Source organism: Manis pentadactyla, chromosome 7, assembly GCF_030020395.1.
Source record: "Manis pentadactyla isolate mManPen7 chromosome 7, mManPen7.hap1, whole genome shotgun sequence".
In the NCBI taxonomy this organism is placed as follows: Eukaryota; Metazoa; Chordata; class Mammalia; order Pholidota; family Manidae; genus Manis; species Manis pentadactyla.
Genome location: NC_080025.1, coordinates 355,985 through 381,728, shown reverse-complemented (window position 1 = coordinate 381,728; position 25,744 = coordinate 355,985). Strand labels below are relative to the sequence as shown.

The 25,744-nt window shown below is 47.1% G+C and overlaps 1 protein-coding gene across 5 annotated transcripts in view; it reads right to left on the bottom strand.

Annotated features, from left to right (window-relative positions):
- Window positions 1-25,744, bottom strand: part of LOC130684399 (disks large-associated protein 2-like) — a 386,173-nt gene that overhangs the window by 326,902 nt on the left and 33,527 nt on the right. For 2 of the 5 annotated variants that reach the window (XM_057505039.1, XM_057505042.1), the window contains exon 2: window positions 6,349-6,435. The exons of the other annotated variants lie outside the window; for them this stretch is intronic. In XM_057505039.1, the coding sequence (XP_057361022.1) occupies window positions 6,349-6,363 (15 nt within the window). In that variant the 5' untranslated portion in view covers window positions 6,364-6,435. The remainder of the gene's footprint in view (window positions 1-6,348; window positions 6,436-25,744) is intronic. 5 annotated transcript variants of the gene reach the window in all.

The window sequence follows — 25,744 nt, the reverse complement described above, 5'->3', positions numbered from 1 at the left end:
GGTCTCTGGTGCTCACGGGAGCCGGGCTGCACCTCTGCAGCCGGACTGGGTGACCAGGGAACTACCAGAAATTAACCAGCATTTGAAGATGCAGCCACTTGTTTGAGAGAGAGACAGAGAGAAAGGAGAGAAGGGCAGGGAGGGGGGAGCCGTGTGAAAAAATGGGCAGACCGAGGAGTCAGGGCTCAGCACCTACCGATACATTGGCAACATTTTCTTTGCAACCATTTTCCCAGAGTATCTCTAAGAATGACATTTCAACCCCAGGTGTTGGCTTGCCAGACTGGAGAAGTAGGTCATACATAAACAGAAGCAGGTAACACTTCAAGAATTTAAAGAAAAATTTGTTTATTTAAATTTAAATATTTTAAACAGTAGCTAATATTTAAATATACTCATATCACATAACTACTCAATAGTGGTATGAACTCAATTCATTGTTTGGTATCAGTGGAGAAATAATGCCATCCAGATCAGATAGCCACCCCTCCTGACACATATGTATGCATGCACTCACATACACACACACATGTAGACGCATATGCACACACATGCAGACACACACCTATGCACAATACATGCACACAGACACATGTGTGCACACACACACATATGCACACATGCACAGACACACACACATAGCACTGAATGTAACAGCCATGTTGACTTAATGATGCCTCAAGTTGTGAAAGTCTCTCTAGGTTAGTAATCTTCTGAGAAGCAGCATGGAGCACATTTGTGAGAATACCCCAGCAGAGTGGCAAGGCAAAGGTTTCTCTGCCATGCGGTGGAGAACAGACAGCAGCCAGGATGGGACCTGAAAGCTCTATTTCTGAGACACTGTGCATCTTTACACTGATTTGGTAGCAAAATACAGGATTATTTTTAAGACAAAAATATCCAACCACTCCAAATAAACACTTGTGAAAACCTAGATAAGTGGCACATAGCAAGAAAATTTATGACTATTGTTTTAAACTAAACATCGTTTGTTCCATTCAGCAAAATACAGAATCATGTGTTCATAGCACCAGAAAAAGGCATGAAAATCACTCCTCAGCTGCGTCTACTCAGAATCTATTACAGGCTTCCAAAGACGACACTGGTTCATGACGTTGCACTTTGTTTCTCCATTGCTCATAATTCCTCACTTTACAGCCCACAGGTAACAATGGGGTGTCCCGCACACAGTGGGCCTTTGTGAGCCCAAAGCAACAGGCACAGTCTGCCTGACTCTTGAGGTGCTGAACACACTGTTCAAAACACACGTTCCTTCAACAGGGCTCCTCAGCCTGTTCCTGTGTGCAGTTCAATATTTCCTCCCTCCATGGGCAGAGCACAAAACGATTAAACATAATTACATCCTGAGATGGATCTTAGCGTACTCGCCAACCTGGATTTATGAAGGCAAGTCATTCAACCTAGTATTCCTTTTCACTCGAGTGAATCCTATCCTTTGGTTATTTCATTTTTAATCAGCGCCACATCTTAATCCTGCTTAATGCATGTCACAGAGAGGTAAGCCCACTGCACGGATAACAAGATTACAGGTCCAGGTCCTACCAAGGAAACAGTACCTCAATACATAGTATTTTTCCACTGCTTTAAAAATAGTACAGAAGCTAATGTTACCTGTCATATTCTGAAATGTAGATAAAAGATGAAAAACTCACTTTGCAGCTGTCTTTCCAGGAAATGTAGGAATTTTATTCAAATTTATGGTTACAAAAAATCTCTGAAGGCAAAAGCTAAACATGAGTTTAAATTAAAAATAAATATTGTGGCAGCAGAATGATGACCCCAAGACATCCATGCCCTAAACCCTTAAACTGGTGACTACAGCAGCTTGCATGGATTAGGGTGCAGAGATAACCCTGAAACCCTGAAATAATGTGTCCCTAAATGCAGAGAAAGTGTCCTAGCTGCAGAAGACAGGGAGGGGTGCACCAGAGGCTCCTGGCTATTGCTCACTTTGAAGGTGGAGCAAAGGGCACGCAAGTGGGCAGCCTCCAGAAGCTGGAGAAGGCAGGATTCTGCACTAGGGCCTCCAAAAGGAGCAGCCTGCAGACATCATGTCAGCCCAGCAGACTGGTGGGGTTTCTGGCCTACTAGACTCAAAGTCTATAAATTCATAGTGTCTAAGCCTACATGTCCATGGTGACTAGTTACAGAAGAAAATGTGAATTCTCAGGATAAGGGTATCCTTACTCTACCACTACTGTGCCTACCCCCAAAATTCTACGAATAATTTATCCATGCCACTCTCCCACACATTTCCCTCAATCATCTGCATTAATTAAATATGTGCCATTAGAAAAACAAAACACACCATAAACACAGTAAGAAGCCCACAAACAGGCCCGTCTGATCCCATCCCACGCATTGCGTAGTGAGATGCCTACAGAGGATGCTGACTGGCTTTGTAACTGTCTACCCAAACCTACCAGCAGAGGGGACAGGTGCCCTGAGGAGGCACCCCATTTCAAAGGGGTGGCCCGGCGCGGGGAGCCCTGTTGCCACCATCCCCACCCAGGCTGCTGGCTCACTGGGCACAGTGTCCCTCTACCTTCTAACCAGGCTGACATCCTCCATAAACACAGTCATTGTTATCACCTCAACAGGCACTTTGAAAAAAAGAGGAAAAAAGCCTCAACATGAGTATTTGCCACAAGAAACCAGTGGGAAGCAGGAGTGATAAAGGGTCAATATGACCCCAACTGCATTTTCCAGAAGTAGAAAGAGATCCCAGTATCAGAAAATGGACGGCATCATGGACATGATGCTACATAACTTGAGGGGGCAAGAGGTAGAAGATGCACAGCCTTTACACATTAACCAAAATAATCCAGATGAATTAAAGATATGGATGTAAAATGAAATTAAAATGTCAGAGTAAAATATGGCTGGATGTTTATGCAAATTTGGGTGCATTTCCGACCAAGGCCAGCAATCATAAAGGATTACATCCATAGATTCATTCATAAAGAATTATATACATGACTATGTGAGAAGTGACTTCTTACATGGAAAAATTATAAAGTTGAAACTCAAATGGCAATCTGAGAAGCAAAAATTATTTGGATCAGAAATACATAAAAAGAGTTAATACCTTTTGTTTTTAATTTCAAAACTTTAAAATTAAAAAATAAATGACAATACTGAAATTAATAAAAGACCCTACCATGAAATTCACATGCAAAAGAGGGGGAAAAGAAGGGAAAAAATCAACAGAACAGCTAACTTAAGTAAACGAAATAGCCAACTACTTATCATCTGTCAAACCAGTAACTATAGAGTTTAAAGGACAACATTAAGGTGTGCAGACTTGGTGGGAGGGCAAATAGGTGCTTTTTCTGGAAACCATACTGAAATACACTGAAAATCTTTAAAACCTGCACATCTTTTGAAACATTTTAAGTCAGAAAATGTAGTCTATGGTAATAATTAAGGAACTGAACAGAGGTAATTCATCCAAGCATTATATTACCAGAGGACTGGACATCATTGCTGGCATGAGAGATCAGCTGTATTGGCTAAGGTATGCCCATATAATGGTACACTTCATAGCTATTAAAATATTTTTAAATGTTTTTATTGACTAGGAGAGTTGTCATAATATACTGTATTAATTCATTAACACATCTATTATTGAAAAAATGGTAAAACCACTTTATTAATATAAATTATAGAGATATATGTATATGTGTGTGTGTGTATATATATATATATATATATATATATATATAGACATAGGACACTATGAAAAGTAAACCAAAATGTCACCAATGAGCATATCTCTGAATCTTGTGTTTTGTTTACGCTAATTATTCCATGGTAAGATGTAATACTTGCATAGTTTTTAAAAAGAGAAGAGACAACTAGAACAATTTACAATTACAGTACTTTCGATTTCTACAAGTCAGTCTGAATTAGCTAGATAGAAGGTACTTTCACAATTTGTATTATTTATTTTTAATATAAATTTACTTGCTGAACTAAATAAGTTAAAATTATCTACTTATAAAAGTGATAGATACTCCTCACCCCATGCCCAGAAGTTACTGTCGTGGTCAAATAAGAGTTACTGATGAACGTGCATCAGACCTGGGCCTCCGCCTGTCCGGAAAATGCTGGAGATGGCCACACAGTCTGCCTGCCTTTTCCTCTGCACCATTAGAAACCAGATTCTTTCCCACACACCCCGTGCTAATGAGGGAGGCCCAGAGGAAAGTGCTACTAGGCTTAGCCTCATAAAAATGAAACAAAATTGGATATATGCAATTATAGAGAAAAAGAACTTAGGTTTGTCAGTTAAACAAACATTAGGAAATCAGAGGGCATTCCAAAACCTGATTCTTAACCCAATAAAACAAATCATGTTTTAATAGATGGTTGTTTTCTGAAGCATGAATGTATCATACATAGACAGTTACAATCACTAATGGGACTATTTTGTTGTTCTTTCTATATAACCTTTGTCCCATGCCACATAGCCCTATTCATAATTACCTAAGGAAAGTGAATTTTCTTTTGCAAAATAAATTAGATTTCTACGTTCAAAATTATTGTGACTTGACCTGGAACCAATTCTAAGAACCATTTCTACAATTTTTCTTACTGTGAATGAGACAAAATATCAAAATACAACTATTTGGAGCACAACAGAAACGTACGTACTGTTCTAGATTCTGAGTGAGGGTTGCAGTCACAGTGAGAGTGCACTGAGGTTTATGCATGCAATTACTCACTGGGCCATTACATCAATGAAATGACCATTTGAGTAATTCCTACGGGTTGTTTCAAAGACATTTTACTGTTGTCCCAAAAAGTCCAAGTGTGCATTTTAGATACAATCCATCTAAATTAATTTGCATGCAAACCTGTTGCCCTTTAATGCCCTCAGTGTCCCCTTGCAAAATTCTAATATTGAAGAGAAATGCTTCTATATTGAGATTATATTGTCTCCTTATCTTTCTTATTCGGACTCGTGAAGAAGCATTGCAGGTGAGAGCATGAAAATACAGCAAGTTTTCCCAACCTTGACTCTTCTGACCTTTGGACAAGGCTGTCCCATGCGCTGGGCATGTTCAGTAGTATCGTGGCCTCATCCTCTGGGCACCAGCACTGCCTCCCCCAGCTGTGAAAATCAAACTGTCCCGGGCATTGCCGATGTCCCCGGGGGCACAGCTGCCCCACCGGAGAATGGCCGGTATAGACCCGGGCGTGGGATGGGCGCTGCCTGCGGGGTCTGACACCTGTCCAAGCAGAACAGGGAGGGCCCAGCACAGCGGTCCCGGCGGAGACGAGGACAATCTGTCCTTCCCCCAGATGCACACGAATGACAGCGGTGGGGGCAAAGGCGCAAACCCCAAACGAGCGGGAGAGGAGCGTGAACATCGTCCCAGAGGGAGGCCAACAGCCTGGGACGCGGCGCAAGGGCTCCGACGCACCCCCCGGGCAGCGCCCGAGGCCGGGCTGTGCCGTCACCCAACGCCGGTCTCCGCTTCCCACACGGTAAAACTCGGGGGGGGGGGGTACTACATGCCGGCTCCGCGACCAAAGGGAGGAGCAGGCGGAGCCCCCAGCAGGGCATCCGCGGGCAGACGCGCAGCGGCCCCTGCGGAGGGGCCGGGACGGGAGGCCAGCCCGCCGGGCCCACGGCACAGGGACAACGCGGGCTGCGAGCGCCGGTCTGCGCCCGGGGCGGGGCGGGGCGGGGCGGGGCGCCCGGGCACCTGCCGAGTGCGCGCAGCCCTGGGGTCCCCTGGGAGCGACGGCGCAGCCGGCCCGGCGGCCCCACCCCAGAGCGGGCTTCGGGCGTCGGCTGTGCGCGGAGCCCGCCGTCTCCCGCCACTTAACCCCCGAAGGCGGACCCTGACCGACGCCCCTCCACGAGGCAGGCGGGCAGCCACACGGAAGCCCTCGCCGCGGCCCGGGGTCCGAGGTCCCGTCCCCCGCCCCTCGCCCGAGGCTCCCGGTGCCTGCGCGGCCCCCATCCCGGAGCCGAGCCCCCCGCCCCCCGCCCGGGGCTCCCGGTACCTGCGCGGCCCCATCCCGGAGCCCCCCGCCCGGGGCTCCCAGTACCTGCGCGGCCCCCATCCCGGAGCCGAGCCCCCCGCTCCCCGCCCGGGGCTCCCGGTACCTGCGCGGCCCCATCCCGGAGTCCCCCGCCCGGGGCTCCCAGTACCTGCGCGGCCCCCATCCCGGAGCCGAGCCCCCCGCCCCCCGCCCGGGGCTCCCGGCACCTGCGCGGCCCCATCCCGGAGCCCCCTGCCCGGGGCTCCCGGTACCTGCGCGGCCCCCATCCCGGAGCCGAGCCCCCCGCCCCCCGCCCGGGGCTCCCGGTACCTGCGCGGTCCCCATCCCGGGCCAGAGCCGAGCGCCGTCGCCGCCGCCGAACCGCAGTCACGGCCGCGCCTCCCGCGGTGGGCAAGCCTAAGGCGAGGAAGGGACAGAAATGGGGAAAATATGATAAAAAAGGGTAAATGACCTCCCACCAAGGAAAACAAAGCATATGGAATGTACATTAAAAACTTGACACTAAGCACTGATTGAATCAATTAAGAACCTCAATATGGCAAGAATCTAGGTGGAGAAACTGTATAGAAAAAATAACACCAGGTATTTTTAAATAAGACCGTGAAATCGCGCGCTGCCGAAGGGCACACAGACACACGCGAGGAAAGGAGCCGCTGGATTCTCAAGTGCGGTTTGGAATTACAAAAAATATGCTTCACGACTTAACACTCAACGAAAGAGAAATAGTAAAACCACACTTCGGACGGGGTGTGAGTCCTCGTCTCACTTGATGATAGGAACAGGGTTTGTAACTCAGACTAGCTCTGCAGAGGGATAGGCCGGGTCCAAGCAGCAAAGGAGCCCAATAGGGGGTATTAATGACTAATCATTTTATTTCCAGGAAAAAAAAATAAGTGCTACACCTACATCAAATCGACAGTGGCATTTAAAAAAAAAAACAGGTGCTAGCACATAGATTTTGATAAATTATAAGATTCTCTGCTCCTGTTTTCGTTGCACACCATACATGAAATTACTGCCGCCTACCCAAATGAACCATATGAAATAGAAATGTGAGTTTTTTTGAAGAGATGTGTTCTTGGAGCTGTAAAAATACGCGGTGCTTCCTCCTTACTGAGCTGGCACAGTGACCAAATGCTCACCTCCACACCCTTCGTGGGGCCCTTAAAAGTGCTGGTCAGGTCATACCAACTTCTACAAAGGCCAGACATGGTGCACATTGTACCACCATCTTCTGAAAATTTTGTCATCAAAGTCTCTGACCAAGCTTCAGTGTGAACACAAGTTACTAATGCCATGACTCACTTTCAAATGCACAACCCTAACAGAGCAAAGAAATCAGCTGATTTTGCTCTTAGCAAGCACAGTTGGTAAATATTGATTATAAAATAATACACACACTTAAAATCAACCCATAGTTTCTGGAGACCAGTTAAGATCCCTAAGTGGTGTATTTATTTCAAGGCATTTACTCGTCAGGACTCTCTGCTTTCCAGAGCTGGCACCGTGCTATGCTCCTTGCATTTTTCACTTACTTTCTCCATAAAGCACAGACAGAACTTCATGAATGTTTTTCCTGCCTTGAAGACCCCAGCTGGTACCCCCGATCCCTTCCTGTTGGGCATGTGGCTTGTTTCTGCTTTGTTCCCCTTGTTAAGAATTCTGCTCACATCCTGGTATGCTTCTTGGAGAGTTTATACGGAACACATTTCTAGGAGAATTATGGGGCACAGGACATGCTCAGTCCTAGTCCAAAGTGCTGCTAGTAATTTACAAGTCACCTGCTAGCAGTCATTTGATTTTGCCCTGGTAGGAAAAAATCGTTTCTCAGTTTTCATGGAGTTTGCGGACTTGGGGTGTGATGTGCATCAGATGCGTCCCTGTGTAAACCACCTGTTCCGTAGACGGGTCTCCTCCTTTGGGAGATGAACTTTTAACTACTGCCTACTATACCTGTAGACGTTCCAGATCGTCTGTCTGCTCTACAGGCTGCAGTGTCTTCCTTCTTAGGCATTCATGCTTCAACTTCGTCAGTGCCCTTTCATCAATTCAGATGGTTTAATATCACTTATGTGTCCACACCCATCAGTCTTTTCCTTCATGGCTCCTGTGATTAGAAATATCTTCCCAATCCCCCCATCTTAAAAATATGCTCTATTATTTTCTTTCAGAACTTTTTCATAACTCTTTCTAATGATTAAATCCTTCATGTGGTTTGAAGCTTTTTTGAGTTGTGAATTGGAAGTTCATGTTATTTTCTGTCCAGTGTCTAACCAATTATCCCAACAAATTTGCCAAATAATCCATTACCCCACCACCTTGGAAATGCCACTCAGGTAGAAAAGGTTGTTCTACAGATCAACACACCTCTGCAACATCAGGGTGAGTGTTTCTGGTAGACTCCATTTCCCACATTTCAGACTTTCTTCAAAACTCTTTATGGGACAGCCTTGTGAACTGAGTCTCCTAGGTAAATGTTATTATTCCCTAATTAGCTCCTATGTCCCCACATCACTGCCCTCCCAAAAAGGATCTAACCACAGTTACAGCTCTCTCTCTCACATATACAAACACACACACACACACACACACACACACACACATGCACACACACACACGTGCGCATTCCCCTCCGAAGGAAAGTGACATGTTTTAGTACCAAGTTTGCCATTAAAGTCTATCTCCATACCAAGCTCTTGGTAATGATTTAGGTCCTTCCCAAGTAGTTTGCAGTTCCCTTTCCCTGCAGACCTCATGCATTCCTGCTTTATCCCAGGGTACTTTGTAGGGCATGCTGTTTCTGAGAATGGGCCCTCATTTGCCATTACTCGATGCCATTACTCGATCACATGCAGTACCATTAGTGGTTCTTACTCACTGATCTTGTGTTTGTTCTGTCTACCCAATGGTCATACTCATCTAACAATTTTATATACTTGTCCATTTCCATTAAAAGCCAGTTTCGGTTTCTAACATTTTACCTCTTTTATTTTCCCATATGCTTTTAACTGGAGACCCCAGAACCATATGGACTAATGGGGAAATTCTGGCATGATTAGCATCTCCTCAAGTTACCACTGGACCTCCTATGGACTTCTGATTGTATTCTTATCCAGGATAAGGTTTCCCACCATTGCTGTCCACTGAGAATTTCGTCACAAATGGCTGCTGGATTATTTCACGGTCTTTCTGTGCCTTGAACAGAACCAAATTTATTGTTTCCCTTTGAACATACTCATCTAATACATTACTACAATAGAGAGCCTATTATTGGAATAATCTTTCATTTATGGAACAAACCCTACTTGGTCATATTAAATATACAGCTAGATCAATTTGCTAATATTTGGTTTAGGAAATTTCCATTTATATTCTTATGAGAAATTAGCCTTTTTTCAGGTATATTATCAAGTTTTGGAATCATGTTTATTAGTCTGATACAGTTTAGATTACAAAGAACTATCAATTCCTAAAAGTTTGTATAGAATTTACCTGAAAAACAACTGATCTGATGCTTGTCAAAAAGTACATCTAGAGGAAATTTTAATTTTCCCATTGTTACTGGTCCATTTCTGTTTCCTTACTTTTTGTTGAATTAGTTCATATCACTTACATTCACCCATAATCCAACTGTTTCATCTTGATTTTTCAAATTTTCCAGGAAATTTTTCTACAGATTATCTTAGGCTCTTTTAACTTTATTATCTGTTTGTATCACATTTCTCATTCTTAATTCTTTACATGCATGAATTTTCTCTTTATTTTTCTGGCAAAAATTTGTTTATTCTCACTACATAGTTGCATGTTCATTTAATATCACAAAACTCAAGTTGTCTTTATTCCAATCTGAGAGTCTATGCTTTCCATATTTGAGTTTTGCCCATTCATATTTATTGTGATTACTGATAAAATGGGACTTATTTTGTCCTGATAGTTCATGTTTAATTTAAAATGCTTTTCTTTGTACTTTCTCTTTCTCCTTTATTCTCCTATGTAGGATATTCTCTACTTTTTCGGTGCCTATGTATTTTATTTCTCCCTTAAAAGTTTTAAAATATGCAATTATATTTTCAAGGAAAGCCATTAATTAATCAGTATCTCTAACATCTCTAACACTCCCACTTTGTCCAAGTTTACACTCTCCTCCCCCATACCACATGTTCTCTAATATTATTGTGTGGACACCAGATATGGTTGCTCATTAAACAGGTGAAAAACCTATACTTGTAAAGGAGTCTTTGATCCCTTTGCTAGCATCCTTTTGGGTTCATTTATACTCAAAATTATCCTCTCAACATCATCTCTGTAGTAAAATTTTCAATTCCTTGTATGTCTGGAATTGTCTTTGTTTTGCCCTCAACACTGAATGACTGACAAGGTATAGGATTCAAGGCACTCAGTAGATGTGTTCAGGCGTTGTTGCTATTGAGAACTTTTATTACCATAAGCAATTTCTATTTTCTTGATTACATCTTTCAGGACTTTATCTACCCTGGTTACTGTGGTGTTTTACAAGGATAGTCAGGGTGTGGTTTTGTCTTTATTCCAGCCTAACAGGTGGCACAATTTTTCAATCTGAAAACAATTTTCTTTGATTTGCGTGAATTATCATCCATTGTGTCTCAAATATTGATTCACCACCTTTTTTCCTATTATCTCCTTTTGAGCTCCTATAAGATGCATTTTTTGCTTTGGGGATCTGCCCACCACATCATTTTAGGGGCTTCCTCACGTTCTTTTTATTTTTGTGCTTAACTCCAGGAAATTTCTTCAGCCTCAGCTTCTAGTTCACTAATTTTTTTTTTCAGCTCAGTCTGATCTGTGAATCTCTACTGTGTTTTAATTTCAAGGGCTACATTTTTATGTCATTTCTAATTGGTGTTTTCACACAATTACCTGTTCTTGCTTCATAGCTGTTCCACTTAGCATACTGGCAAAAACATAGGATCTGAGGCAGAGGTTTGAATCCAGGATCCAGACTTTACTGTAAGCATCCTTGAAAAGTAAGCTACTCAGCTGTTACATGCCTGTTTCCTAATGTGTAAAATGGAGATAATACGACCCTGCTTCATGAGGTAGGTGTAAGGATTAAGTGAATTATTCATGTAAAGTGCTCCAAACACAGATGGAAATATTTTAAGAGCTCAGCAAATGTTCCAGACATGGCATCTGGGGCCAAATGCCTGCGTTCAGACCCCACATCTCTGGGCCAGTCACTTACTGAATCACAGTAACCAGGCATCGGCAATTCCTGTTCTATTCTTCATGCCCTGCTGATGTTAAGGGGAAACAGAACCATATTCTCATTGTGAAACCCTCCTTTGCCATGGCATCGTGCTTTTACTTTACAGATGACAGGCTAGGTCTTTTTCTACATTCTCTCCTAGTTTCTCCTTTTAATTTACTTAAACAGGTCACCTTTTAAAATTCAGTGTGTTTTCAAGTAATGACTGCCTTTAGGGGTGAGGAAGGGTCTGTCCCACCCACAACTGGCCCCCAGGGCACATTCAGTCCACAGAGCAGCCCTGAGGGAGGTCCGATTGGAAGCATTGACGGGCTTTTTAGGCCCTCAGCTTCCTTTGAAATTACACTGTGTAATTTTAATATAAATTTAACTTCCCATTTTTATTCCTCAGAGCTGAAAAGAAAACAACAGGTTTTTAGAAACCACACGCACACATGCTCAAGAATGCAAATCAGAGCAAGGTTCATATTTATATTTTCCCTAAAAAAAAGAAGCACACTGAAATTATAGAAATCTACTTTCCAAATAACAAAAATTATTTCCCAATTACATCATATATACATGAATATAAATATTATGCCAAATGTTCCTTACCTAATTTACAATAGCCACAAATATTTTAACTGACCATCCCAAAATATCTCAGCCTTTTTTTTTCTACCTTTTAAAAAGGACTATAAACCATTATGATATCTAGTTGATAACAGGAGCTGTAGGTCAGTGTTTGCTATACTGGTCCTTTAATAAATGAGAAAATGTAGAAATTTCAAGTTATATTTAGCTGATTGAGAGGTAATAGTGACTCAAAATAACCAAGAAATAGGAAGATCACAGGTGTGCTGTGTTCACCTCCCTTTGTCCCTCACAGTATACCCAAAGATCAGCTCCTCCTTGCTTGACCCCTGCAGCTATTTCCCCCAAACCTGAATGTGACTCTTCTGAATGCCCATGCTGAGGCTGAAGTCAGAAAAATGGGCGATTTGAAAATAATTTACTCGACGCGCTGTGGGAGCAGGTAAGCACTGTGATGCTCTTGCTCTTCCTCCAGGCAGCCGGAGAGGGGTGCTTGTTTAATAGCAAGCCCCTAATTCAGGGAGCAGGATGGTCTGCTAAAGTTTTTAAGCACATAAACATGCACTTAAAAGTCCTTCTTAAGTTTAATCAATATATCTTAATTAGGAATGTCACACCACCCTGTTGGCCTGACCACTATTGTACCTTAGGTTCAGTTTTTCCTGTACTCCGAGCAGGATGTCACAGTGTCCGATTTCTCAACCAGGTTTAGAGATGTGCCTCATGTATTCATGTACATCTCCTCATTGGTAACCTGTTATCCTCATCCTCATCAACACTGATGAAATCTCCTTAGCACCAAAAGCGAGGGCATGCAGTTGATGTAACTCCATCTGTTTCAATCTGATTCCTTTATAACATATTACTGTATAATTATAGATGTAGGTGAAATGTCTTAGGCATCTCATTCCAAATCCAGCTCTAAACTGCCTTCTCTCACACACAACCTCTTCTCTGCCGCACACTGACTGTCCCGGTCCCTCTCTGATGCCCCCAGTGCCGTCAGCTCACCCCCGCCTCTCATTCCTCTGTGGGAAGACAGCCGTGGATCACTGGCAGGCAGGAGGCAGGACAGAGGGCACTGGTGACTCACCTCCCGCCATCCTTCACGCACAGCCGCCAGCAGCTAGCGGGACAAGCATACACACCCCCATTTGGACAAAGTCATGGGGCAGAGCTGGGCGCATTTAAACTTGTCCCTAAGTAACACACCTGCTTTACCCAACACCAGAAATGCTCTGAATGGAAACCAAGTAAGAGACTGGCACACGGAGCCTCAACTGCACGGAAGGCTGAGAATGTAACACAAATCACCAGGATCTATTTTTCTTCTTCCTCTGCCCTCAGTTTAAAAGATCGTTAATAAATGAAGTGGACTAGAAAACTCAGTTATACCTTTTCAGAGCTGTTTATCATGTTGAAAATCATAATAAACGTGCTTAATAAACAAAGTTTATGGAAAATTGTGATGTGGTATATGTGATAACAAGGATTACAGACAAAGGATTTACAGTGTAATCCAGTTTCATTTACAGAACATACTTGGAAAACAGTAAGTGGCTAAGAGCTGTGTGTGAAGCCCAATTATCAGGGCATTGGGCATTCAGAGCTTCATATCTGCAATGGTTTTATAATCACTGTCTTGCCATTAGCATAAGATGCATAATGGTGTGTACCAGATAAATTACTCAGTATTTTGCTTAATATTTTAATTAATGACCAAAAAGATAATGAACAGCATCTCAGTGAGAAATGCATTTTGAACAATATTGAGTTATCAAGTGTATAAGAATCAGTTAACCTGGAGGGATTGAAAGACAGAAGTCTGGAACGGAGGTCGTGGGCAGCAAGGAGCTCACGTGGAAAGTCCGCACATCCTGCAGGGAGCTGCCCTCCCACTCAGACACCTCACAGACTGTGTAGACTCGTTAGGAGGTCTGACAGTGGATCAGGCTAAAGACCACCTTTACGGAAGGACTCATCCTGTGCGAGAAAGGTTTTAGAACAAACTGTCAGCTTCAGATCGAGTTCCAGCCAGAGGCCTCCTGACTGCAGCCCACGGCTGCTCCAGGACGTCACAAACCGGGGTCACGTGGGAGTAGGGCCACACCATGCGGCTGGCAAGTCAGAAGGACAATACACCTGTGACAAAGTCTACTACAGAGAACAAAACACAGCGTCCAGGGAGCCCAGGCCACCACCCAACATGCCCGAACAACCCAGGTCCTGGCCAATCTGACACTGGCATCAGGCAAGCCAGGCAGCTGGCTGGTTATTTCTCATCAAGCAGATAGGCTCATATGAAAACTAACCCCATTTTCTACTGATCTCAGTCAAGTTAACTCATATTGTAGGAAGTTCTCACAACAAAAGGAAGAAATTTTATAATTTTATCATGATTCTGTTTTTTCCCAATGCTGAGCAGCCAGTAACCGTTACTTTGCCTGGACAGGACCATGCGGAGACCGACTGAGAGTGCCTGAAATGTCCAGGCCACGTGAAACTGGCCGTGTGTGACCATGTAAGCACACAGCATCGTGGCTAGCACGTCTCTGGTGCAGCCACTTCCTGAACAGCAAGAATGTAAGAGGACTGTGCCGCCTTATAGCATGGGAAGCACACGTCTTCTTTAAGCTCTGCACCAGCTGCCAGAAGGAATCGTATCTGCCCCTGGACACTGTGATGGGCTGGAGCTGGACAAGGAGAGTCCTGGGAGGCTGGCCAGGACTCCACTCGGATCTCTGACCTCAGGGTGCACGCAGTCCACCCAACACTCCAGGTTGCCCAAAAAGGCACCCACCTGCTCTTCCATTTACAGCAAACCCAGTTTTGAGAGTCCCTAGGAGGGCTCACCCAGCCCACCTGCTTTGTGCCCACCTGCTGCCTCCTCACCTTCCCAGCCCCACTTCCCATCCTCGGTGTCCCGTTGGCCACTGTCCTCCTCATTTCAAAAGTGGCTTCAGGCTCAAAAGGAAAAGCAGCAACAGGAAGACAGGAAGAAATTGCCTTTTTTTACTTTGGGGAAAAGGCCATCAGAAACACATACGAGGGGTATAATCCCATTCCTTGGGCTTCGAACAAGCACAGAACAAGAGACTGAGAATACCCTCCTTCGCATCAGGCCAGAGCAGAGCTTAGGTGTGGGCAGAGAACAGGAATATTCTGAGCTGCCCGTCCGCTGGGGGGCCCACGGCACCACAGACCCATGGGAAGGAAAACCCCCCAATGAGAAGCTTATCAAGAGCTGCATCTGAGGAAGCTGCTGAAATCCTGGGTCCGGGTCTCTCTGGGGCTCTGCCCAAGGTGGGTGGTTCACGGTGCCGGCAGATGCACGCACTGTACCCAGACACTTCCCTGCTGCGGGAACACGAGCGTTGTGTGTCCCACATCACACAGCGATTGCTCACAGGCATCTCTGCTTGCCTCCCTCCCAGCCTTGCTCTCACATGTTACATGTCCTGGTCATTTCCTAGCATGAATAATTTGAGATTAGCTTTTTAATGTATTGTCCATAATTTCTATAACCTCTTTAATCAGAAGAGTAAAACATGGTAATTGAAGAGGATAGTTCACTGTGCCACTAGTGGCTACAGAAATCAAAGCCATTTAATCTCATGATTTCTCCAAACTACATAAAAAGTGCATAAGAGAAGGAAATGGAACTCTGGCTTCCCAGTCAAGCCTCTGAAATCTTAGTGGATCAAAGAGTCCGAAATTGTTCTCAGTTTACCTGCTGCCTCTGTCTGGGGGCGACTTGCTCCTTCCCCCTCGGAGACTACCTGCCTCTCGGCCCCTAAGGGAACGTGCCCTCCTCCAGGGCTGGGCTCCCGCCCCTGACCTGCCTGGTCCATGCAGCACCCCCCGGCGTGGCGCTACTCCAGGGATGTCTCACTGCTTGTGCACCAAGGGTCCTAGGGCGGCTGCTGCTGAACCACAGGATGGAGGTAAGGACGCGAAGGCTGCCATGCAGAGAAGGCCACGGGGGAAGGAGCCGAGGGCCTCTCAGGGGAGGCAGACCCCACACCGAATGCCGTCCCTCAGGCCCTCAGATCAGCCTCCACCCCTGATCCTAACAGTTCCGGTGTATTTGTAAATGGTGTGCTGAGCGTCTGTCACCTGTCACCAGATAAAGCCTAATTAACCAAGTGAGTTATGATCCTAGCATGTAAAACGCTGCCTGGCATCTCCTGGTTCTAAGATATTACCACACGCCCAGTTTCCACAGGGTTTCCAAATGGTGTTAGCAAAGATCACGTGCAAAGGAAATTAGTGAAATACAGCAATCTATATTTTTCTTCTTCAAAATGAAGAACTACAAGGAAAGCCCAGCAGGACCTACCCATCCAGCCTGAAATCTGAATGTAGCTACCACAGAAATATGATTACAAGCATTAGTTGGGTTCCCAGCCTGGGTCATGTCCAAACAAACAAGAAAAGGTTAACCCACAGTGTGTATAGGACATTGGAAACTAGCTTAAAAATCACAGCTCAGACACTTCTAGAACCTACAGGTGTTTGGGGACCAACACAACAACCGCCAAGGGCTGGGACCCCAAGTGTGAGCACAGGGAAGTCAGCGGGAAAGGTGGGGGGATCCCTCCACAAACCCCCATGGCACAGCATCACGGATCTGGCATTTTAAAGGGAAAAAGTGACTTTAGGCAGCGGCAGGACAGGGAAGTCGCTCCCACTGTGGACACTCGAGCCTCGGGAAAGGGAAGATGGGTTGATGTACCTCAGCACAGGTCAAGCAGGGCCCCCTCTGGATGACTTAACACTGGACCGGAGTGAATACATCCCAAGAACGTTTCAAATATCTTTGGGGATAAGGAAGGAAATAATTAACTTGCACCTTCAAATATTCTTATTTTAGAATTTTCCAGGCAAAAAGTACAGGCTGCTGAGCCAGGAATAATTTCCTCAAATGGCCACAGATTGGAAATTTGGAGCAGGGAACAAGCTGTCCCCTGCCTGCCCTTCGTGTTGTTGTCACAGTCTTGCTAAGACCTGGGGCTTGGCCGCTCTGGGACTTGCTGTGAGCAGACGTTACGGCTCAGGAGCAGCTCCCCCTGCGGGACAGAGATCAGAGCTCGCGGCTGAGCAAGAAAAGGCTGGACGTCACACGGCTCTGACCAGAGTCCACGATGCTTGGCTTTCTCTGAACACGCGTGAGGGTCTGAGAACTGGATACACACCTAGAAGATAAAGAGGAACGCTATTTCCTTCAAAGTCCTGGAATCACAGGGCTACAGCAGACCAAGGAAACATCTAGAATAGCTCTGACTTCAGGGAATTCAATCACCTGTAATTTAACACACATGTGCTTCTCCCTCATTTCTAAACTTTCCTACAGTAAAAATGGTAGAGTCACGTGGAGCATATTCTGCTGTCCTGTTGCCTGTGACACAGACGCCTGTTTCTCACTCTGAACCAGCACATTGCTGCCTTTGAATTCAAAAATGCACCCCAACATGATGAGAAAAGGCAGCTTAGAACTCACGCTATATGTGCACTTAAACTTAACAGATAGACCTTTTTATTCATAATTTGACTTCAGATTTCTCCCAAAAGCCAGTGCATTGTATTTCCTGCCCAGTGTTAGTCTCCAGTCAATGGGGCTGTGCAGACGTGACATGTCCCTCCTTAGCTCCTCACTCCGCTCTGCAGGACTGTGACACGGGATGAAGACCGAAGGGGAAGCAAGTTTCTCTGACCAAAGCAGGAACAAGTCCTTCTGGTCCAAGTATTTCTGTTTGCCAGGGAAGCCTAATATACTGAAACAGCCTCTTGATACCAACTGTACCTTGTGATTTGAGTTTTATAAAAGAAAGAGGTGAAAGTGAACTTAAAAGCCAAGTTCTGAATGAATATCACGCAGTCCATCTCACAGCCACCCTGCTGCATCCACGCCAGCTCTGTGGCTCCGGGAGGGCCCTGGGCTCGTCTGGACGTCCATCTCACAGCCCAGAGATCCTTTGCTTTTCAAGCAAAAGTATTAGTCAAAGGTTGTATGTGCAGAAATTGTAAAAACAAATCAGATATTAATGTGGATGTTATTTTTTGTAGTTTATAGTCTATACAGCAAGGGGTAAACCATAAATTTAAAAAAACTATAATAAAAGGAGAATGTTATAATTCAACCAAGAGAAGGAGAGATAAAATATGATGTGAATTTCATATTGGGAGAAATTATTCTGCTGGGGAAACACTGAAAGTTCTACATGGAGGAGGTGGCATTTGGGCCAAACCCTTTGGGACCAGGAGGACCGTGCCTTCCACAGAAGCAGGCGCTGTGAGCCTCCTGGACAGCCCGCCACACACAGGGGCTCCGGAGAGGCAGGGCCCTGGTTGGCCAGCGTCTCACAGCTGGCACCACACGCTCCTCAGCACCAGTGCCATATGCTCCTGAAGCGCAGATTTCCCTCTAAGGTGGGGGTGCAGCCTGCGGGTCACTGCCCAGGACTAGGACCCGGGGCACCACATAAAACCCCCAGACTCCTCAGTTTCTCCTTAACAGAGATGATATACGTCTAGAAATGAAGATGATGAGACCATCATTAAATTCTTCAGAATTCCTTTTGGAGATGCTTTTTGCTGAATTATTTTCCTAAATGGCACCATTAATTAAATAAAGATGTACAACTAATTTTAGGGTGTAGTCTGTGGACAGGCAAGAACTTAACAGAATGGTCTGGGGAGATTAAAATCAGTACTCAAGGCTGTTATGAGTTGTGACATAGCCCAGGATGGGATATGAGGCTTCAGGTGGGTGGAGGGGCCACCCAGAAAAAGGGTGCAGGAGAGCAAAGCAAGGGACAGGCAGGCAGTGTGAGAGAGGGGGCAGGGGGTCTCGGCCACGGGAGCGGGAGAAAGGAGAATGCCTCTTGGGAGAGGCAGGACCATTCCTTTCCGGCTTCCCAGCAAATGTCACCACACACATGCACAGCCCCCACAGAAGAAACACACATGTGTGCATGCACACACCAGCACTGGTGCATGCCACATACATGCATATGCACACCTGCGTTCACACACATGCACTGGTACACACCTACATACATGCATATGCACACCTGCACTCACACAACACGCACATACAGACCTGCTCTCATGTGCACACACAGGTTTGTCCAGTGTGGACACCAAGCTGGGCATCTTGTCACATCAATCTCACTCTCCCAGGACAGCAGGATGATGGACCCCACGTGGCTTGGAGGCCATGGGCTCTGTGCCCCGGGGATGAGGCTGCTGCTCTGGGCCAGCAGGATGTGGACCTTGATGGCAGCTGCCTGTTTGTCCAGTCAGAGCTCAGTTCACAAACAGTCCCCATGTCTGGCTGGTTCCCCTGCAGCGCCAACCCTAAACTGACATTTCAGAGCCTCCCCAACAGACTGCCTTCTTGTTTTTAAAGAAACCCCACCTCTGGACATCTGTACCACACACTCCAATGACTCAGTAGCTTTAAATACTGCCGTGTGGCTGTCCTCATGAGGTTTGGTAGCCTCTGCGGCATCTGGAGCCTGAGAACAACTTAATGAGATCCTCAGGAGGTCAATGGGCCGTGCTGGGTGATGAGAGTAGAGCAGATGCAGACCAGCGTAAGGTGTTCCCTTTGAAAGGGGACCTGTTTTAGAAGTTTAAAATTGTCATCCAAAAATGCATATTTCTCAGTGTGCTGATTCTGTGTAAGCATCGCAGCAGCCTTAATTTAGTAGAAATGCTTATCCACTTACTGTAATTATAACATTAATTCACAATACTTAGGCCATTTTAATAATCCAAAGTGAGTTCACACTTAGCATCAACTATTTGATATGCATCATTAGCAAAATGCATTTTTGCAAAATATGCTTTGTCATTGTGTTGACTTTGCCCAAACAAAATGGGAAGTGAGCAGAATTTGCCATTTTCCTACCCATTTTCCAACTCCTAGCCCAGCCGGTGTCAGACATACCTAATTCCTCTATTCTCCCAGTGTCTTCCTGCTGCTCACTAACCATGCAAACCCTCCCTTCCTAGAAATGGGTACAAAGGAGGTTTTGGGTGATGGGATCCCCTCCATCTTGTTTTGGGGGTGGCTACATGATGAAGTTCAGAGCTCACTGAATGGACTCTTTAATCTGTCCATTTTATCACATGTAAACCATTCCTCAGAAAAAAATTTGCAAAAGAAGAAAGTAACATTGGGTGTTTGGTGGGGGTAAATTTAAAGTTCAAGACAGTACCTGCCAAGTTCTGGGCATTTAGGGAAGGCTCCACAAAGGGGCGCCTGACCTGTGCTGGAAAGATAGCTGAGTGTTTGCCAACAAAAGCAATGAAGTTCAGAGGGAAACAGGTTTTGGGGAAAGGAAAGTTGTCCCAGGAGGCCAGAGAGAGACGTGATGGGTCTGGCATGGAGCTGGCGACAGGGGCCGCTGGGCGGGCGGTTGAGCCAGGGAGACATGGCTGCTTAGCTAGGAGGGGCCGGATCGCGGGCATCTTACCTGTCATGCCATGGAGTCTCCACTCACCTGCTGGAGACCATGAGCTGGTAAAGGGTTGATTGATTTATCATTGATTTATTGATCCTTTATTGATTGATTAATTTGTTTATTTAAAGTCTAGTTGAATGTGGAGGATTTCAAATAGAAGAACAGTGCTCTCAGCCTGTTCTTCTGAAAGAGCATCTGGCAGGGATGGGAAGGATGGATTTGGGAGCTCTGCGCCTCAGGAGAGCGAGCCTCTCAGAGGAAAACTGGTCAGAGGCAACTGTGGGGTATGCGCACAGGCCGTAGCCCTGGGATGAAGAGCGGGCAGGGGACAGGGCCCTCCCCAAGCCGCTGGAGATCACGCCGAAGATTTCTTAAAGAAGATCACCGAACATCAAGAAAGAATGCAAGCAGCTGCAGAGAGCTTGAGGGTTTCCTGAAACGCAGAAGTCAGATGGGACAGAGGAGAGGGCCAAGAGGGCAGTGAGGGAGGGCCGGTACGCAGGGTGCAGAGGCCAGGAGGGTCCCCGCAAACACGGCGCCTCCTCTCGGGGTCCCGGGTGTGATTCACCCACTGAGCCCTGAAATCAATACTCACATCGCAGCCACAGTGCCAATAATCGTGTTGCCCGTGCACGTGTTCCCAGCAGAGGCCACGCAGGCCTGCTTCACCTCTGCTTCAGCTCCCGGCACTGTCACCACGTGCCCTTATCACAGCCTGTCTGCAGCATTTCCTGCATGTCCATATTTTTTAATAGTGATTCCACTGTTTAAAGAGCCCAGTGTGGAAGGGCTGTCTGGTGCCCAAAGCTGTTGGCAGGAGGCTGCTGTGCACCTTCCGCAGCAAACACGTGTCAGCGAGCTTTGCTTAGACTGCCTTATAGCACTGCCGGCTGCGAGCTGAGTGGGAAGGAATCGATAATATATACAAAATGAGGCATCTCTAAACAGACACATGCATAAAATGAGGCTGTGGGTGGACTGACTGGTGCAAATGCTGTGACTGGGACTCACAGGAGCCTGGCCCGTGTTTGTCCGGGACGTGGTCATGGGTCACAGATTCAGGGCCCACGGAGGCTTTACAGAAAACTGCTACCGCAAATGACAGACCTGCTGCGGCCCATGGATGACGGAGACCCCGAGCCCCCAACAGTGGGCCCCTCCCTGCGCTGCTGCGCTGGGCGTGGGTGGGGCCCCCAGACGGAGCGAGGAGCCCACGGCAGGGAGCCAGCAGGTGGCCCCCCAGCTAACGTCCCCCAGACCGGGAGAGGGCCAGTCTTCCCGGGCACTGTGGCAGCTGACCAGCCTGCTTACATCACCAGGAACAGACTCTGGAGTTAGACACGGCCTCTGCCGCCAGGCCGGCGGGATTTCAGAAACCAAGGTGAGCCGGCCGCCACGGGGCATCCCACACTTGAGGGCATTGCAGGGTGGAGAAGGACACCCAGCTCAGACACCCAGGATGGCACGGGGTGGCATGTGTGCACAGAAGTGGCTAAGAAGGGCAGTGAGACCCTGTGAAAAAGGACTGAATGGGGGACGGATGTCAGGAACATAGTTACCATGATAAAAGAGATCAGGCTGGGGGACTCAGTCGAGGATTCTGTCAGAAAACTGCATGAAATGCAAAGACATGGCCAGTGTGAACAGGACATGAACAACAGCTCCAGGGCATTCCGACACCTCCTGACAGGACCTCCAGGAGGAAAGCCAGAGGGAATGGAGAGGGGACAAGCAAGGAAAACTGGAAAACTTCCCCCAAATAAAGGGAAAGATGCATCGTAAGCTGGAAGGAGCTGCTGCGTCCAGTGTGAAGCAGGGTGGGCCAGCCGACCCCTGCCGAGACCTGGGGCTGAGGCGGCCTGGTGATAAGGGCAGGAGGGTGGGTGGCAGGTCCGGCTGGAACCGACTTTCCCTCCCCCACACTGGGCTGCAAAGCTGTGGTTTGCAGGAAAGTACTTGTGAGCTTAGATTCCAACGCTCAGTAAAATTAGATTTTATGTGGGAATAAACATATTTTTAGTCCCCCAGTGACTCTAAAAGCTTTCCTACTCACAGATGTTAACAGACACACTGTAGAAGACAGACCCAGGGAAGAGCCAGGGACTAAACGTGGGGCGGAGGACAGCGGGCCACAGCCAAGTCCTGTCCCCGACCCACAGGGCAATCTGCACGCCCAGCACTCCGAGCACCTCACATGGGCGTGCTGAGGACAGGAGGCAGCGAGGCCGTGCCCAAGTTCCTACTGTTCAATTCGGGTATTCGCAGAAAATGTGAAGCAAGTGTGGTAAGCGCTCACACTCACTCCACCCCAGGAAATGGAATGCAAAAGCCCCCTGTAAAATACCAGCAAACTGAATCCAGCAGGTGTTAAAACACTACACCATGACCACAGGATGAAAGACTGGTTCAGTACTGTTTCACCCAAAAAGCATTAAAGAAGGGGGAGAAATCTATTTACACAAGGACTGAATAAGCATTTGAAGTTCCAACACCATTTCGGATGTTTTAAGTAATTTGTAAATTAAGATTAAAGAGAAATGTGTTTCATGTGCAAAAGGTTATTTACACCTTAGCTCTGATGGAAGGGACATGCTGTGATGAAATGTTAGGATCATCTTTGTTAGAATCAAGTAAAAGGACATCCACGGAAATTTGGTATTCAGCACCGTACTGTCTTCCTAAACCATGCAATAAGGCAAAAAGAAAAGAATAAAAATACTAGAAAGGAAAAAATAAGAGTCAGCTACTTAGAGAATCAAGGGTATCAACTGACACCCAATTAGTAACCCTTCAATAAGAAAAGGGATACAACAGCACATGGTTAAAAATGGGAAGAATACAAAAAGGTGACTTATGCAGTAATACCTCTTCATCATATAAACATTAATGTCTCATCATTCTGTGTCCAGCCTCCTAGTAATCTCGAAACTGCAGCGAGAGCAATGGTATGACCCGTCTTCATCAGAGAGAGAAAGACAAGAGGCTGATGAACTCAGATTGGTAAGCACAGGCCCGTCAGAGCCACACGTGGACACTCACCAACTCAGCAATTCCACAGGGTAAGCCACTGCACACTGGCTAAGAGGTGAGTCTGCAGGAATGGACTTGAAGCATCACTTCTCGAGAACCACCACCCCTGTGCCCACCCCAAGGGATGGCGGCATAGATGCAGTGTCCACACTAACAGGAGGCTCGTAAGGCACAGTAAGGGGCCAAGAGAGAGGGCGCCCAGAGGCAATGACCAATAAATGGTCAGTAAGCGCAGTCATGGCAGAGGGAAAACGCCGCAGGAGAGACCACGGGTCAGCAGGCAACTGGAACATGGGCGTAGATGAGACAGACTCATCGGGCCAGGGCCATGCCTTCCGGCGACACCTGGACTCCGGGTGTGCCCTCCCACACATGACCTCATCTGTGGTGGAGATCTGCACAGGGACAGAGACATAGTCACAACAGTAAGTACATTATTCACGTGAATGCAGAGAGGCACATGCCTGACATACAGTTACATTGAGGGAGGACAGGAGTTCAAAGGGTTTAAAATATTTGCACACCACTATGAATTACCTGGAATGTTCTAAATCTTTTAAAAACACCCTTGTTTACACTGTTTTCACTTGGTAACATAGGGGGGGTGGGAGAGAGAGATGCCGACTTGGATCTCAAACGCTCTGAGCTTCTCTGCACAGGGAACCACCTGGGGTCACACGGTGCAGAGCATCCTCCCCTCAGAAAACACGAGAGAACACCAGAGTGATGTCCAGGTGGTGGGGTCACACCTGATCACTGGCTTCCTCCTCCTTTCCCATGCTCTCCGAATCTAACTGTGCCTGTACTTTATTTAATAAATGGGAAACTTATATAAAGCAAATAATTCTTACTTTATAGAGTAAAAATTCAACACCATGAACAACAAAGAATGATCAGATATGAGTCAAGTGGAGACGGCAAGTGGCTCTTCCCCAGAAGGAAACAGAGAAGAGGAAACAGTACTGGTCTCCAGGCAGCACAAGCCGATGCACTTTGCTGCCAGAGGAAGTCGGCTCAGCTTCCACCGGGGGCCTCGGACCCCTCTGCCTTCTAAGCTGCACCCTACCTGCGTCCGGGGGGACCACCCGCACAGGTGCCAATGTGGCTGTTCTGTGCCTCGGGCATCGCTCACATACCAAAGCCAGGAATGAGTGAGCAGTGGGTCTCCGGCACTGGAGGTCGGACCCTGACCCCACCCCGCCTTTTCCCTCAATGTTCCTCCCAGTCAGGACACCTTCCACCTCCTGCCCTGGGAAGACCCTCGAGCTCCGGCCTGTGACCCCCCTGTCCACAAGCCCCCTCGCTCTCCACCGCCTGGCTCTCCTGTACCGCCCCCATCCCCTCCAGCAGCCCTCTGATTGCCACCTTGGGAGGGAGCTGCACTCCCGGCTGCCAGGTGAGAGACAGAAGCAACCCTCTGGGGGGGGCTTGTCTGCACCCCATGACCACTCCCGCAGGACTGCGTGCATTCCAGAGAAACGACGGCCTCTCCTCAACACAGCACCTCGCAGAGGGTGGGAGCACACGGGACATTTTGCGCTGGGGACACCAGTACCTGACAGTATGTTCCCAAGGAAGGGATGAGAGTCCTCCGACCAGAGGCTTAAACACCCACAGCTGGAAGCAGGTCTGCAGGAGGGACAGTCGGCAGGGCGAACAAGCCTCCAGTGCGGAGCACCTGCAGCCACTCACCCCACAAGCTCTCACGCATCCAGAAACATGAGGAACTAGCTTGCAAACTCCACAGGAATAGGGCAGGTGACCCGAGATTTAAACGTGGGCTGAAACCTGTACAGACACCACAGAGGAGACAAACGGCAGAGATGCCGGCCCACCTGGCCTCTCGGGCAGAGAACTGAGTCGCCCACACGGCCCTTCCAAGGAGCCGATGACTCACTTGTCACCTGAGGCCAGAGGCCTTTCACAAGGAAAACCCTGCCTCAAAACCACACTGAAATCATAAAAGTCAGGGACAGTCACAGAGATTAAAGCTTTGATCAAGTAGAGCACAGCCGGCCATTACCAGGGGACAGCAGGTGGGTTCTGGCGCATGTCTTTATTACCTGTATCATTCAGCTAAGTAAAAAAAAGGCTTCTGATTAAAGTGTGGCCAGGGGAAGGCAGGCCTGCCATGTGGCCTGGGGACACCCGGGCTCCCTGCCCAGCTCGTGGCAGCAGATCCTCCTCCCTCGTCTGCCCACAAGCTCAGGCTGAGCTACTTCCCTCGACAAAAGGGAATTTACTTCACCGAAGACACAGGGGAGCTGAGAAGGACTCTCATCTCCTCTACAAGGAAAGGACGTACTTGTCAGGCCCCTCACAACATCCAAACGGCGACAAACGCCCAGGCAAGACTGTGAGGCCCGGAGAACTCTGACCCGCCTCC